Source organism: Apus apus, chromosome Z (assembly GCF_020740795.1).
Source record: "Apus apus isolate bApuApu2 chromosome Z, bApuApu2.pri.cur, whole genome shotgun sequence".
Taxonomy (NCBI): Eukaryota; Metazoa; Chordata; class Aves; order Apodiformes; family Apodidae; genus Apus; species Apus apus.
The window spans coordinates 46,709,579-46,725,843 of NC_067312.1; the positions used below are offsets into that span (position 1 = coordinate 46,709,579).

General features: G+C 36.5%; 1 protein-coding gene across 6 annotated transcripts in view; it reads right to left on the minus strand.

The window, feature by feature from the left end:
* Positions 1-870: 870 nt before the first annotated feature.
* ERCC6L2 (ERCC excision repair 6 like 2) overlaps positions 871-16,265 on the minus strand; it is a 58,988-nt gene continuing 43,593 nt past the window's right edge. For 5 of the 6 annotated variants that reach the window (XM_051642931.1, XM_051642930.1, XM_051642932.1 and 2 more), the window contains 2 exons: positions 6,011-6,198; positions 871-4,150 (listed from right to left, as the gene is read on the minus strand). In XM_051642931.1, the coding sequence (XP_051498891.1) occupies positions 3,178-4,150; positions 6,011-6,198 (1,161 nt within the window). In that variant the 3' untranslated portion in view covers positions 871-3,177. The remainder of the gene's footprint in view (positions 4,151-6,010; positions 6,199-16,265) is intronic. The other variant, XM_051642933.1, reaches the window with a different exon arrangement.

Below are 16,265 nucleotides of genomic sequence, written 5' to 3' on the forward strand. Positions count from 1 at the left end.
CCTACACTAATACAGCATTACATTTGAGATTTCAAAGCTTACAAAAATCAAAGATTAGGGTTAAATTTTCCAGAGCAACATGAAGCCCTGCCCTCTTTTATTTATATATTTTAGTAAGATGCTCCTTCACACAACCCCACAGCACTGAGAAGTGTGACAGAGTATGCAGCAAATGGAATATGATACTGGAGAAGTAGTTGTAAGATAAGCAATCTGTGAAGAAGTTTTCATTTCAAATTTTTGCTACAGCCATTGTTTCAGGTATATGATGAAAACTTCTCAGTATGTAGATCTATATATACTACATTTCATTTTCTCAACAGCTGACAAGGTGAACACTTCCTTTCTGAGATACTCACAGTATATTAAGTATTGGAAGAAAAATGAGATCCAGCAGCTTCCCCCTCTCCCCACGTACAACTTAGAAAGTATTTATTATATTCTAAGAGATGTATAGATTTATTTATGCTTTGCTTCCAAAATGCTGAATGGATCCTTAAGGCCACGTTCCTCAGCATGTTAAGAGGAAGAATTATTATGTTCTATTATAGAAGTAGTTGAATTGGGTGCAGCTTGTATTTATTCCCAACTGGGTAAAAAACCCAATACTATTATGTATCATTGTATTTGATACCTGAATCAGAGAAAGGAGTTGTGGCCTGATTCCAGTTTTACACATCTTCATCTGAAAGTCTGGGTCTGTAATTCTATACAGCAATAGTGAACTGTTGAACAAAACTAACCTTAAAAAAGCTCAACTTAAAAATTATTTGCCCTGAAAGCTATCAGCATGAAGCAACAGAATACAAATTTGATGTTGTGAGAAGTGCTATGATTATTACCAGGCCAATTTCAACTCCAGTTTTGAAGTTAAATGCAGAAGACATATGTAAATACATTTGCTTTAGCTGAAACACAGTAGCCAAACACAGACGAAGCAGCTGTCATGTCAAAGCCAGGGGAATGCACAATACCCATCACTCCAGACAGAAATCTGCCTCTGTAGCAGCGGTGACGTAAAGCAAGGACTGATACCAGTGCTCTCCTCAATTCAGACTGCTGCATAAGCTGCTACCTCAACACCCCTTGCAGCAGAACCAACAGCCATTCCTGCATCCATACTTCCACTAAGGATCATCATGTTCCACAAGATAATGCCTGCTCATGAAAAGAGAAGGCCATGAGGAAAACAACCCACAATTGTCTCCTGCTGTAAGAAGGCTCAAAGTGTAACAGAGTCCAGAATGGCCATGAAAATGGCCAGAGGACTGAAACAACCCTCCTATGAAGAAAGGCTGAGAGTTGGGATTGTCCAGCCTGAAGAAGAGAAGGTTCCAGGAAGATCTTATTGCAGCCTTTCAGTACTTAAAGGGGGCTTTATAAGAAGCACTGAGAAAGACTTCTTAGTAAAGCTTGCAGGATAAGGACAGAACTAGAGGAAATGGTTTTAAACTGAGAGGGAAGATTTGGATTGGACACGAGGAAGAATTTTACTGTGATAAGGGTGGTAAGACATTGGAACAGGATGCCCAGAGAGGTTGTGAATGTCCCATCCTTGGAAGGGTTCAGGGTCAGGTTGGATGAGGCTTTGAGTAACCTGATCTATTGAAAGATGTCCCTGCCCAGGGCACAGTAGTTAAGAGTAGATGATAGCCAAAAGTCCCATCCAACCCAAACCATTCCATGACTCTATGATCCTGTGGTTCTTGAAGTGTCCTGAGGCAACTAACTGCTGTGTCTACTCTAATTTGTGTACTTCACCTTTGGTAAGTATCATCCCTGGTGAAGTGTCACTGAGACACACTCATAGGTTGTTCCTGCCGCAGAAATTATTAGACTATCATATTAGAGCAAACTGCTGTAGCACAGCAAGAATTACAATTATATAAGCATAATAGGACTGACAAACCTTTTGACTATCAGCAGAAGATGAATTCAAGCTGCAATATATTATCAGTAATATTCAATGCCAATAGCAGAACTAACTCAAGAGAAGATTATGGTTAACCTCCTAAAAGTTACCTCACTGATTTTAAACAGTATGCACACTTGAGTTTAAAAAAGTGTGGCCACAAAATTGCTGATTCTACAATACTCACAATTTAAATAACTAAAGAAAAAAAAAAATCAAGCAGCAATCGGAACATGCAATTTCATGATATTTCTAAGTGCACATGCAATACAAAAATGTATTTAAAAGTTTTTCAGAATACAGTGCTAACAAAATGAAACTAGTTTCATGAAGCCAAGCAAGAATTAAGTTTTCCCGATATAAATATTTTTCAATTTTCCTATCAGACACTCAAATGCATCAAGGAAATGGAGACAACAGTAAGTCTGAAATACTGAATGGCATTAGATTCTTCCTGGTATTTAATAGGAATTTATTTATTTATTTTAGGCTATTCCTGTTCTTCTTCCCTTGCATAGAAAGTATTATTCAGACCACAGCACCTTAAAAAGACTCGACAGAAGTCTATAACAATAAAAAAGGGGAGATGAAAGAACAGTGAAATATGAAATTCGATACCCAGCAAAATTTAATGTGCTGTAGTTCTTGCATTGAAAAAGTGAAAATTTGTATTTTTTCACATCAACCAAGCTCAGAAACTCACTGCTATAGGATACTGAAGATAATGAGAAACTCTACAGCTTCAATGAGATTGAGTAAAATCATAGAAGAAAAAGATTTTCAAAGATTATTAGGCATGAAGACATCATCTATGTCTCATTAAGTCTGAGTTTCCAGTAGCTCAGAAAATATGTGGAGTACCCTTGTCAAATCCTTTTAATACCATTAGATTGTGCTGAGATGACTGGGGGTATCCAAATGAAAGGGGAAAATCTACCTAGTACTGCTACTGTGTCTATAAATAAAATCAAGATGCAAGAAAGCAAATTGCACTAAAAACATAAAAAAAATATTTAAAATTAAGATATCATAGCTTACCATAAAACATAGCACATATGTATAACATATTACACACGTAATTACACATTACGTATGTAATTACATATATATTCACAGCTGTAAAACACAAACCTCTATAATGATAAATATGGATTCATCACTTCACCTTTAATTTCATGGAGGTATCCCATTTTCCTGCAAACTGAAGCTATGCATATTTTAGTGTTGAACTGAGATAATTACAGCACAACTCACATAGAAAACTTTCATTTTACAGCATTACAGGATATAGAAGTGGATGGTTTATCTGAATCATCTGGACTGTATTTTTTCCACAAAAAATTTTCATTTTTTTTCCAAAGAGAACTTTCATACGTTTCTTTCTCTTCTGTCACTGGCAGATGGGGTACTTTTTCACATAGCTTCTCTATGACTGTTATGTCCGTGAGCTTTCTAAGGTTCTCCTCATTCTGCTCATTCAGCATGTCCCAGAAGTCTTTTGGTCTCTCCTTTGATTTTTCTACCTGCACTGAAGGCAATCTCCTCAGTGATTCTGTAGGCCCATTTCCACCATTTCTGAAGAGGTCATTGAGAATAGAGGTATCTCCAAGTAAGTCCACAAATGACTTCTTAAAAGTCTGAGCTTTCTTCTCCCCATTTTGTGACTGAGATAAGGATCTTTTTCTCAGCAGTTGTGCTCCTTTGGAATCTTGCTGTCCTTCACTACTTTTTACAGACAGCACCTCAATTATTCCTGATTGACTGCTTAATGAGCCAGATGCCATAAAATCCTTGAATGCCTGACTGTTTCTCCTTTTGATATGTTGAGCAGCAACAGCAGGTGATTGTTTATATTTTGTATCAACACACATACATTGCATGTAGGAGTTACTGTGAAGTTGCTCTGCCTCTCCCTTGCAGCTCTGCTGTCTCTGCATTTCTGTAGTTTCACTCAGAAGCTGGCTGTTAGTTGACAAAGATTTAGACTTAGATCTTTCAAAATTAACAACAGATTTTCTTTTTTGTAAGTGTGTTGCACCTGATTCTCTTTCCTCAGAGTAATGTGAAGCTTGTGCTGGTACTACAACTGGGAATAAAGATTCCATCTCTGGCTGTTTGGTAACATAGAATTCCTTCAATATCTTCTGCCTTTTTTCTGATGTAGCTTTTACAATATGTTCTGCCAGTTTCTCCACTGATCCCATATTAAAGTGGGATACCATTTCCTCAAATTGTCTCCTGTAATTATGAAGAGGGAAAAATAGGTTGACACCTTTAACTAGAAAAAAAAGCTGCTTTCAAGTAATTAATTCAATTCACATTCTTCACATACCCCAGAAAGAAATCACAAAAGGGAACTTCCTTATCAGGAGCTTTGATTTCATTTGCAAAGAGAAGAAAATAGCAATGATCTTATAACTGAAGTGACTTCTGAATCCCAAACTCCAGTGTGACTTCCTCAGCTTACGAGCCAAAGATTTACTGACTTTCAGCATAGGTATGATTTCATACCAAAGGACCACAGTTGAGAAGGATGCAAGTGGACACATGCTACAGTGTTTTTTGGAAAAAAACAACAACATACCAAGAAACACAAAGTAGTTGCTCAGCTCCTTTTAAGAGGAGATTTACTAAACAAGAGCTAGATAAATATATTCAAAGGGGATAGGTACTGTCTCCTCAGTCCTACCTAGTGGGCTATAAACTATTTGTTTCCGCTATGAGGCCAAATTCTAACCAAAGGAGATCAGCCTAATCAAGTTAGCCATAGTTTGGAACAAGGTAACCTAATCAGAAGTCTGGAGAAGTGGGTTTATGCTCCCTTGCCAGAAAACAGGTATGAAATGTTGCCTTTCCTGTATGAGGGTTTCAAGTAGGCAGTGACACATTTGTTGAGTCAGAAATACTGCTGGATTGGCTCACTCTAGCTATATTCTTTGGGTGTGGTGGTTGCAGGCAGCTTCCCACTCAGCCTTACAACTCCAATACAGCAACCTGACGCTCTTAATCATCCTCCACTGTACAGTGGATCCAAATGTACTACAAAAGTACAACTGCAAGTGAGGTGCTAACAGGTGACCTACTTAATGTTTAAGCATGAATGTGCTTCAAGTTTTTGCTAGATATCACTTTAGGATCTTGGAATAACATCCTTAATTCCTTCATTGTCTTTGAAAATTGTTGCCTCAAGAGATTATTGATAACTATTATTACAATTTTCAGTATTTTTAGCATGAATCATTCTCCTCTGGATGACTCAAATATTTAGAATTTGAAGTACCTGTAACAGTAAGCAAGTCTGGCACTTCAACATTAACAGTTTGGTTAGCTGGAGGCCGCTGCCTAACATGACAGATTCTGAACACAGAGATGCTACCTAGATACCAACTCTCATACAGTAATGTTAGTTGAATCAAAGCTAAATTAAAAATACATACCAATTCACAGTTCTATAGGTTTGCCTAGTTAGCTACACCTTCCTGCTATTTCCACGTACCATCTGGCTACTCTTATTGAACTTCCACCTACATAACAATGGCATTTTAGTATTTTTATTAATAACAGAAATAACTTGGGGAAAAAGAGAAAACTAGAAATACAAATTATTATCCTTCCAAATGTGAGGGTGGAAACAACATCATAAAACAAGTATTAAAAATACTGAGCCCCATGTTAAAAAAAATACAAGTCCAATTTGTTTTTAATCGTCTCTCAAGTAAAGTTATGAGACCTGGGAAGAAATCAGTAAGTAGTCAGAAGCTCACACTATAAAATTTTGTGCTTCTATAGAGTTTAAACACTGGTTTGTAGTACTTCATGGTACACATAAATTAATACTGGTGGTGATGACATCTGCTATCTATGTAATATATAGCTCATTGAATCAATAGGTAAAATGATCTGTCGGTTCAATTAATTTAATTACTCAGTTATGGTCCTCTTTGTATATTGTGAGTGGAAGTTTCCCATTAGTTCTACTCTTGCCACAGAATATAATCAATATTCCCTGAGTATGGCTGAAACAGAAAAGCAGCTGCCTTAGAGGGAAACTGTTGTCAAGGTTAGAATTTTACCACTATCTCAATAGAACAGTCTCACCTACGGATTCCTTTTGGTGTCCTTCCAACCAGGAAAGTGGTTGAAGCTACTCTGTGTACTGTTTTGATTTTCTGTGTCACAGGATGCACAACATACAGGTGATGTTGCTTGCTGTCCACCGACATTTCTTGATCTTCCTTAATAACGTTCTTCTCTGCTGCATTATCTTCTGGATTTTCTTCATTTTTCTAGTATAAGGAGACATGGAAAATTGTCAAAACAGCTGTGCCTAGGACACATTGATGAGCTCTCTTATGCCAAATTCTGTCACTCTCAGCTAGCACTCAATGGTTTAAGTGCTAAGAATTGGATTGAGAACTGCTGTGTAAACTCTTACTCAGTCACAAACTTATAGAAACACTGAAGGCAAGTCTTAGTTCTCTAAGAATAAGGTGGGATATTTTTCAAAACCAGTTAACTGTGAAGCTAAATGAAAGATCTCTGTAAGTTCTCTAATGCATAAATGGGTTAAATTAGCTGCTCAAAGTTTTTTCCTGAGGGTAGAAAAAGTTACTATAAAGAAGTTTCTCAAGATCTGCAGGAGCTTTACCAGTGACAGCCCATGGCCACTGCAAGTTACTCTTGAAAAAATTCTCAGCTGTCTGGCAAAGACAATTGATTAAATCGCACCCAGTTACTCTGAAAGATAATTGGCTCTGTTGAACTTGTAAATTTTTTTTTAAAGTTTGCCAACTTAAATACAGCCCCCACATCCCAAATCCAGTAATTTCTTTTAAAAAATTTATAAACATTTTCTCATTAAAACAAAACCACTGATTTCAGTTTTTCTTAAAATGTCTCCATGTTCATTAAGGGACAAATCTGAATATTGGTACTCCAGAGATAACACAGATGAGGCCCTAGGCAGCGGTAAACTTCATGCACAGATGAAAATATTCCCTTTATCTTTCCACTAGTATTACCATTCAAAAAATTAAAACTTAGGTCAACCTTCCAAGCACTGTCAACAGTCCACACTGTTCTGGTTCCTTTTGAATTTGACTTCATGCATTACTGTCTGAATTCAGCCCTTTCATGGCTGATTTCTTTCTGACTCTCCTTCAATTTTTGTCTTCTAACTCACCAATTGAAATCTATTTCATGACAAACATTTCTTTTCAACAGTTTTCTATTTTCTGCTCCTCAAGTGCTTTCTCTACCAACTTACTCTGTGTGTGTCCCATTATGTGTTCTTACATAAAATCCCATGTTGCCTTTGTAGCACTGGTCTTGTTCATCTGAACTACTTTATAGCTCAGCTACATAACTACTGAAAAATGTTAACCAAATTAAGCCAGGGAAAAGAAAAATAGTCAAAAAACTGAAATTGCACAAGTAGCAACAAACATTCTCTCTCTTGGAATTAAGATACCACCCAGTTTCTAGATAAGTGATAGCAAGTTTTTCTGCCACTTAAAAATATAAATATGTTTTAAAGATTCAATTACATGAAAAAGTTTTTCTGTATAACAACTAAAAAGTACAGTAAAAATCCAAACGCATTCTTGTCAAACATCACACATGTACATACTGTGTGTTAAAAATACATTCTTCATGCACTGCATAATAAATCTTCTGATTAGTTTTCTGGAATACACCATGCAAAGCTAAATAAACACTTAGTATAGCATACAGTATCTGTGGTATGCATTTTAAAAGAATTTTTACAAAAAGATTGACAGCAATCATAAAAGCAGGTAGTTTCTACTACATGTTTAGCTACATTGGTGGTATTATGCATTTGCAGTGCATGTTATGGAATTTCCACTGTGGAAAGTGGAAAGATTTCATTTAAACTTGACCACATACTTACTGGTCATCTGATAAATTAAGTGCACCTATACCAAATTACCTATAACACCATTATATGTTTCTACATTATTCACATTTTCTTCTTTCAAACCAGTACTTTGGTGGGCTTCAAAAGGTGCAGCAAAATAAATTCTTTAAGGCAACATTACAGCACAGAAAATATCCCACTGAATGCAAAGAAATAAAGTTAAAGGAAGTACAATAAAAATAAATTGTGAAGTGCTACTGCAAACTAGGGAAAACGACACACAAAACTGCAGCCATTCCTTCCTGTCTTACTCTTTTTTTCTTATCCTATCTGCTTTTCATTATACTGGACTTACACTGAAGAGGCTTCCCCTATATTCGAATGGGGAAGAAGAGGGATCACTATGTAGTTGTACAGAAAATAGTTCTAAAATTATTCATAAAACCTAAGGACTCTTAACACATGAAAAATAAATAAAACAAAGCATTTATTTTTCACTTTTTATATTCCATTTAATCTATGGGTTTTCAGCATAAAAACATTTTATTTTCCTATCATGGAAGATATTTTCCTCCACCACTACTTCTTTTGTTATGCCTGTCTCTGATTCTTAACAGTATATAGCAAGTTTTGGATACCAAGAATGAGTATCCATTTCTTTGAATGACTTATTACAGACAGGCTGTAATCACGAGTCCAGCAAAAATGGTAGCAGCTGCACATTTAGAGTCCTGCACCAGCCCACATTTGAGTGTAACAATCTTCAAGAAACATGAAGACATGCAGCTGAGCATCAAGCAGGAATGTAAGTGCCACAATGTAGCAGGAACTTCTACTCAGAGATTCCATCTTAAATCTGTAACAACTCTTGGATCTGTTAGCTCCAGGTGACAATCTGTCTCCTGCACATAGTTACAGCAGTTTTAAAAATAGTATATACCTAATAAACCCAATCTTTGTCTATCTGTGACAGTACAAAATTTCAGCATCTGTCCTTCCTGCAACAGGTAAAGAGCCACTTCTTTATGGAATTAAGGGTATATGCTCTGGAGCAATGAATGCTAATCCATGTATATGCATCCTCAGACACAATGGTGACGATTGACCACCTTAAGCCTGTGACTTTCCTTTGCCTCTCTTTAGCCACTTCAAGCAAGGCAAAAGAGATTAATCTTTTTATGTACAGCAAGATTAAAATGCATGGGAGGGCAAGTGAGCAAACGCTAATAGTAAGCGGAGTGGAGAAAAAAAAAGAGATTCAAGGATATATGCTTTTTGAGCTGTCTCATGTTTGTAGCAATTCAAGTCACCAGACTTAGAGTAATCTGAAATTGAAAACATGCTTGCATAATCATTCCCTAGCTGTAGTTGCACTATGTCTGAAAATCTTCCTCTTCCTACCTGAGTACTCAAAGTATTACCACGGTTAAGTATCTTGCCAAACACTGACTTCCAGTCAGCAACAACCCTCTCTGCCGTCCTCATTTAAAGATGAAACAATGTTAACAGGCTTTTTTCTTCCAATATGCATGAAACCACTGCTGCCAGATATCTAGGATACTTTCCATTACATGGTTGCATTGTTTGTTTTCATTTCTAAAACAAACAAGGCCTCCTCAAATCTCTAGCTGCCTTGCAGTCACCTAAATCATATAAAAGCACAAAAGAGTGAATTCAGCATGACTGTCCTCTTAAAACAGGGATTACAAGCAAACAACAAATCCTTATGCCATATTCTAAATGGTATTTTCCCACTCCCCTCAAAACCTGAGAACACACATGACTTTCCAGATATACAGTGAGCTGCAGTGGGTTTTGGATGATTGTTATTATTTTGATCAGGTGATATTTACAGCATTACAGTGAATTCATCTACCCAAATTACAACACTAAATTATTTTAGCTAATAATTTTTCCCCTTACAGTTTTTACTGGATTTTATCCTGAGAGTTTTCCCCTAATATGTATGAATTACTATGATCTTTCTATATGTTGTTCTTGAACATATTCTATGCTTAGATATTGTTTTTATTTTACCTTAGATAATGTATTTATTTCTTCTGCTTGTCAGGACATACATACCCTGAAATGTTTTCTAAATGACGATTTATTCTTGGTCTTGTTTCCTTTTCTGTTTTACACATACACATGTCAAACAAGAATCTCTTCCTAAATTACTCTGCATACCAAGGAAGACAAAGTATAATGGTGTCCACATAGGACTCCCTGTAGTTTCCCTAAAAATGAAGTCCATATGGTCAAGATACAAAAAAAAAAAAAGTTATCAAATACTGAGAATGTCTCTGCTTTCACCTGATTCTTAAATAAACCAGAACCGCTTTTCTACTTACAGAGGCTACAATACTTAAACTATGTACTTCAGAGCATTATGGTGACTTAGTCATTGCACAGTTTTAAGTAAGATCAACTCTTATATTTCAGAACAATTTCTGACACAGACATGAATTTTCCCCTCTGAATTTAACTTTCTTAATTGAAAAGCAGACTCAGAATGATGCTATTATTCTACTAATATAGGACAGACAAATGAGAATTAGAGGTTATGGTATAGCTGATGGTCAGTACTTCAGCTGTCTTAGAAAATAAAGCTAACCTAGTTTAAAATTTTAGAACACTAACTCAAACTTTTTAATGCTCAAACTTCCTGAACTAAACTACTAAGCTTTTCTAAAACCACAGAGAATGTTTGTTCTGAATACAAAGGTATCTAATTTTGATTGTATCACAGAAGAAAAATACCTGAAATACTCTTCAAGCTATGAAAAATGTTGTGTTTGTTTTTTTTTATTCTGGGTTCAATTCATACCTCCAAAACACTGCACCAACACTCACACCAGTATTTTTATATACCTGCTATTAAAAGTAAAGAAATTTTACCAGAGTAATATGTAGTTTTTTTCTCCTGTTTGTCATTTCTAGTTTGTTTCTTGTATAAACAGAGACCAAGGACATTCCATAAACTCTAATCTTTTGCTTGGTAGGGGAAAACTGCCTACTAAGTCAATTAAGGACTGTTTGTGTTCTATTTATCTTTAGAAATAGAAAGAATATTCACTTCCAAGTCTGTTTTCTTCTCTGATCAGGTAACAGGGCAAAAAGTTCTCATTCAGAGCAATTTAGTTTAATTTGTTGCCTCTTTAACAAAAAGAACATAAGCCATATCACTTTCTTGCATGAAAATATGACCATAAATCAATATAGTTGTTATTATTGTTGAGAATGAGAGGATATAATCAGCCTGTCTCAGAACTCAAAGCTAAGGTAATTCCTTACTCCAGAAAAAGCCTGTGGACTTATACCTATCTTCTTTCACTCTCTTAACCCTCCATCAAACAGCAGCAAAACCAAGAGCCATGCACATACACCATAATGAATACGCAACTACAGGCTTCACAGAATTCCACATACAAACTCACTGCATTTGGAAAAAAACCCAACAAAACAACAAACAACAACAATAAAATACCACAAAAAAATCACAAGCCATACTGAAATGGTTAATTTCAAGATAAGCTAAAATTGTAAATTCAGTAAAGCAGCATTACAGGTCCCTCATTTGGGGACAATTATATTAAAGCTGAATAGCATTCCTGATCTTAGAAAAGCAGGACAATGCATTGCTATCTCCTCAAAGCCTACTCTTTGTAGACAACTATCTAAACTTGTTGAATCTGAAAGCTGTGCAAACACACTTAAATCAGAGTGACTATAACTGATAGAAAGTCTTGGTTTAAATAATATACAAAGTGTCAATGTAATACAAATATGACAAAGAGGAGTTCTTAATACAACTTTTGTATTTACAGTATTCTCAACAGCACTTAAACCTGCACTGGAGATACAATGGGCATGTTTTTTCCTAGGCTGACAGAATGCTTAGTTCTCTCATTTATACCACATTGCAGTAACATAAAGAGGGGTTTACCATTAATCCAGATTTTACTACAAAGAATCCTGTTATTTCTCTGTCAAACACTGGCAAGAGTGCCAAATGTCTGTCATCCAATTCAGAGGATTAAGTCTTCTTTTATAGTGCGATTCTTGTAACGATTTATAAAAATACAGATATAGTTTCTTAAAGAGTTGGTCACAGTCTGTATTTTGGCCTGAATTCATGCTGCAGAGGTTGAATATGACAGCTGGCAGGAAGCTGAGGGGAGAATACATCCTCCCCCTTTTCCGTCACATTTCAGTTGCCATAGTGATTAATCCTCAATTGAATGGCTGTCTTTGTACTTCTCAGTAAAACTAAGTAAACTTAAGTTGAAGATATGCAGTTGACTGGAAAAAAAAAACAGACTCCACATATTCAACAGGTACCGTACAAGTTCTTGTGATTAATACTTTTCTATATATTAAAAAACACAGATTAGCTTTAAAATGTATGTCCTGTTCTCATATTTTGCCTTTCTTGTAAAGCCTTCAAGCCTTTCCAAAGTCTTCCCAATGCTCTCACCCCCCCCGATTCCTACTGAAGAAATACTACACAAATTCAACTTTATAGAAGCTAGAGAAGGCCTATTCCAGACTTTTGTATTTATGTAAAATATGTCACATTGGCTGTTTTTGCCAATTAACATGGAGATTAATTAGGAAATTAATTAAGGAATGCAGTCATTTACTTCAGAATACTCTAGAAACTTCAAAATAAAGTATTTAATCTTGTCACTGGGAGGCTTCTACTTCTTACAGTAGCTAAGTAAAAGTTTCATAAATATCACTGCAAGCTACCCAAAAAAACAAAGTAACAAGCTCCTGCAATGAAAATCAACCAGGCTGCTTCGGAAGCTTGAACTCCACCAGAAAAGGGTCAAAAAACCTCCAAAATCTCTAAAGATATTTAGTGGGTGACTAATGTCTTAGAGGAAATGTTAACACTAATTTTTTTTTGCCCAAAATTAATAATGCCAGCATAATTTTTGAGCAAAATATCCTATGAATGAGTCAATACTTTTTTTTTTCCTTTCGTTCTCTGAAAGGGTGAAATACCTGTAGGTCAGCTCTGAAAAGTAGTCTGGCTTTGTACATCCACCATGTCCAGTCTACGGTCTTTGATTTTAAAAGTTTTTTTGTGTTTTGTTTTGTTTTTTTTCTTAAGTAATTCTTTCTCTAGTTACACAAGACAGATGAAAAACAAAACTCAGAACTCTCTTCTTAACAGATAGTAACGCAGTAATAAAGACAATAACCTTCTATTTGTTTAATGGAAAAACAATTAATTTTTAACCAAGACTATTTGTACACATGTAAACAGAAGACTTGAACTGAAACATAAATGCAGAACAAAGATGACTCAATGACATTAAATCAGCCTAAAACCTACACAAAATAATGCAACACAAACAAGTTCTTTATTCCGATAGATTAGTTTTTAACGTAATTATCTTCACTCAGACTTCTACATAGAGAACCAGAAAACCCTTGTTATTACTAATCTTCTATGAATAGCACATCAAGTGTATTTTGTAGTCATATGTGTAAGGAGGCAACAAAGACCAGTGCTCAGTCATTTTTAATTGAGTGGTTATCTGCCACAGTAGTGATGTCCATTTTCTACCCTCAGATGTTTAAAATACTGTGTGATTCTCCAAAAACTCCTTCAGAAACAGCTGTCTGCCAGACCTCTGCATTGAACGAAAATCCCTGTCTCTTAGATAGCTCTAATTATTGATGTTTCAGTGTCTTCCACGTGACCAACACTACCAGAAACATCAACTGTTTGAGGGACCATCATCACTCTGTTCTTCTGTCCTTTCTTCTCAAAATCAACAGTGATCTGACACTGCAAGTTTTGCTCACTGGTCAGAATATGGAAAATATTCAGACACAGGATAATATATACAATTTGGGAACCACTGGTAGTAAGTTTTTACTGTAACTCTATATAAATCTTAAATGAATAATACTAAGTACACAAATACCATGCCTATCTAGGAAAAAAACAAAGTCTTTCAAGTACCTGATTATACTTGCAAAATAAAGTATAATCAGATATCCATTGCTGTAGATAAGATTATGAAAGTTCCCAAGACAACAGTACCTCTCTTCATGGAATATCCAACACCAATTGACCTACAGAATCTTCTTCAGCTTTTATGTAACCCCTTAGAATTTATGATAAAACAAATATATTCCCAAAACCACACCTTCCATAGCTGATAAGTTGTGAGAGAGCTCTCATGATGTTCTGCTTTTATCTCTTTATGGCAGACTTAATACTCTGATTGCTGTTAATTGACTGCATTTTTGATTGTCATGTACAACTCACAGAAGTAAACAAGCATTTAGAATTATAAACATGAATAGCCTAGCTAAACCAGTCGATTTACACATTCTTTTTAAAACAAAACAAAAACATCCAGAGTATGACTACACTCCCTACCACCTCAGGAGAAAGAAAAATTAAAAGGCTCTGCAGGAGTCTTGAAGCCATGTACCAGAGCTATTATGGAACGTGGGCATAATGCAAGCAAGATCAGAAAAAATAGTAGCAAGACCTATTTTTCATAAAAAGAACAAAAATTTTGTTCCCTAAGCCTTTAATGGCACAGAACAATAGCACATTAAAATACGTTCTATAACTTCTGAGGAAAGCTGGCTGGGGTATATGAATACTAGCACAGGTAACACTAAGGACAGCTTGACTACTTATTACTGGATAAAAAATTACACTTGACTGAGAGCTGCAGTTTAAAAGGCTAAGAGAGATTTTACTGTGAATTACATTAGTGCCAACAGTGAAGATCTAACACAGACTTTTTTCAAGTTACTTATTAATTAGTTACTTGCATTCTTAAATGAGGTATTCTACATACCTTCAACCCTGAAGAAAAAAGTCACTGCTGCCTTTTCCTTCTAACTTGGCACTCAAGGGTTTTCTTCCCGTGCAGCTTCTCTCACTTTGAAGGAAAAGTCCTCACAGGTTTTGAAGCCTGCTCAAGTTTTAGGCATTTTCTACAACTCAAAGACTACATTAGTCTCTGTGCTTCAACAATAAAAAAAACCCTAATACACCCGTCCTGATTTGAGCCAGAATGAACCCACTTGTCCTTTTACCAATTTTTTTTTTTTTTTCCCCTTCAATAAGCTAGGACTGATAACACTGGAATGTTTTTGTTCTTGCCAGGACTCCAAGGTTGCGTCTTTACTCTGCCGGCTCAGACACTACCAGGAGTTCTATCACCCTTCCACCCTGCCCCCGTAGGAGGTTGAATTGAGAGACAGCAAAATTGGCCAGAGATATTCCATTCCATATATTTAAATAAGCTCAGAGGAAGGTCAGAGATCACAGAAGACAACTTCCTTCCTGCTTCTTCTTCCCTTCTCTTCCGTCCATGGGCAGCGTCCAGGGAGGACTCCATCCATCCATCAATCATTGTCGACTCCTAGGCTGTGCATCCCTCAATCCTCATAACTCTACACTATCTCCAGCAGTGCTCCGGGACTTTTTGGAACTGCTCACAGCTCAAGAGATGCTCTGGGAGTTGCTCGGGGTGGGGGGAGGCAATAGGGGTTTGCATATTCCTGAACACATTTGTATATAATTGTACATATTTTCTTTCATTGTTAGTGTTTAATTAAAGCTGTCTAGTTTAGTTTGCAATCCAGAAAAGTCTCTGCCTCATTCTCTCTCTCCTTCTCTACCTGGGTGGGAGGGGGAGGGGATCAAGAACATTGTTGTCGATCCTAAGTCAAACAGTGACAACAATTTATTGGTGCTCAACGTGGGGCCCAGTTTTAAACCCAGATTATAAATTCTTACCAATTGGAAGTGTTTAAAATTCCAACTCTGATGGAAGGAATCCTTCAGATAGCAATGGGCAACACTTCAGCTGAATTTAATGACAGAATGAAAACTGAACAGACATTTTCTGCAGACATGTATCTGCTGGGCCTCTCTCCCAACATCAATCACACAAGTGCTATGCAGCCAAGAGCATACTACTGTGTAGCTGCTTTTGTTATAGTTTCATGGTTTATCAATGGAGCTGTAGCCATAATCAACCATATAATTACCAGCATAGTGATCCTAGGGGTTATGACACTGATCTTTATGGGGGCACTGTATGTGTACAGTTACAGTACAGATCCTAAAGTAAACAGAAAGGTCCATGTTGGTAATGGCAGTAGCAGGTTCAATTTTACCTCTCCATTTTCTCTCAAGCTGAATCTCCCAACTCTTGATCTGAACAGCATTGCTGCAGTAGGGATGCTTCTGCCACCCCCCCACAGGCAATGCTGCTGCCACTGTTGCTGCTGCCACCCATGGTGCTGTTACCACCACTGGTAATGCTACAAAAAAAGTTGCTTCTGCAAAGATTAAATCCACTCCCATTCAAATCAAACTAGTTAATCCTGTGACCAGGAGCAAAGCAAAGGTGAAACGATCCTCCCTTTCTACCCACTCCCATCCGAGACATCCACAGTTTCTTCAAGCAACGATAGAGACCGAAA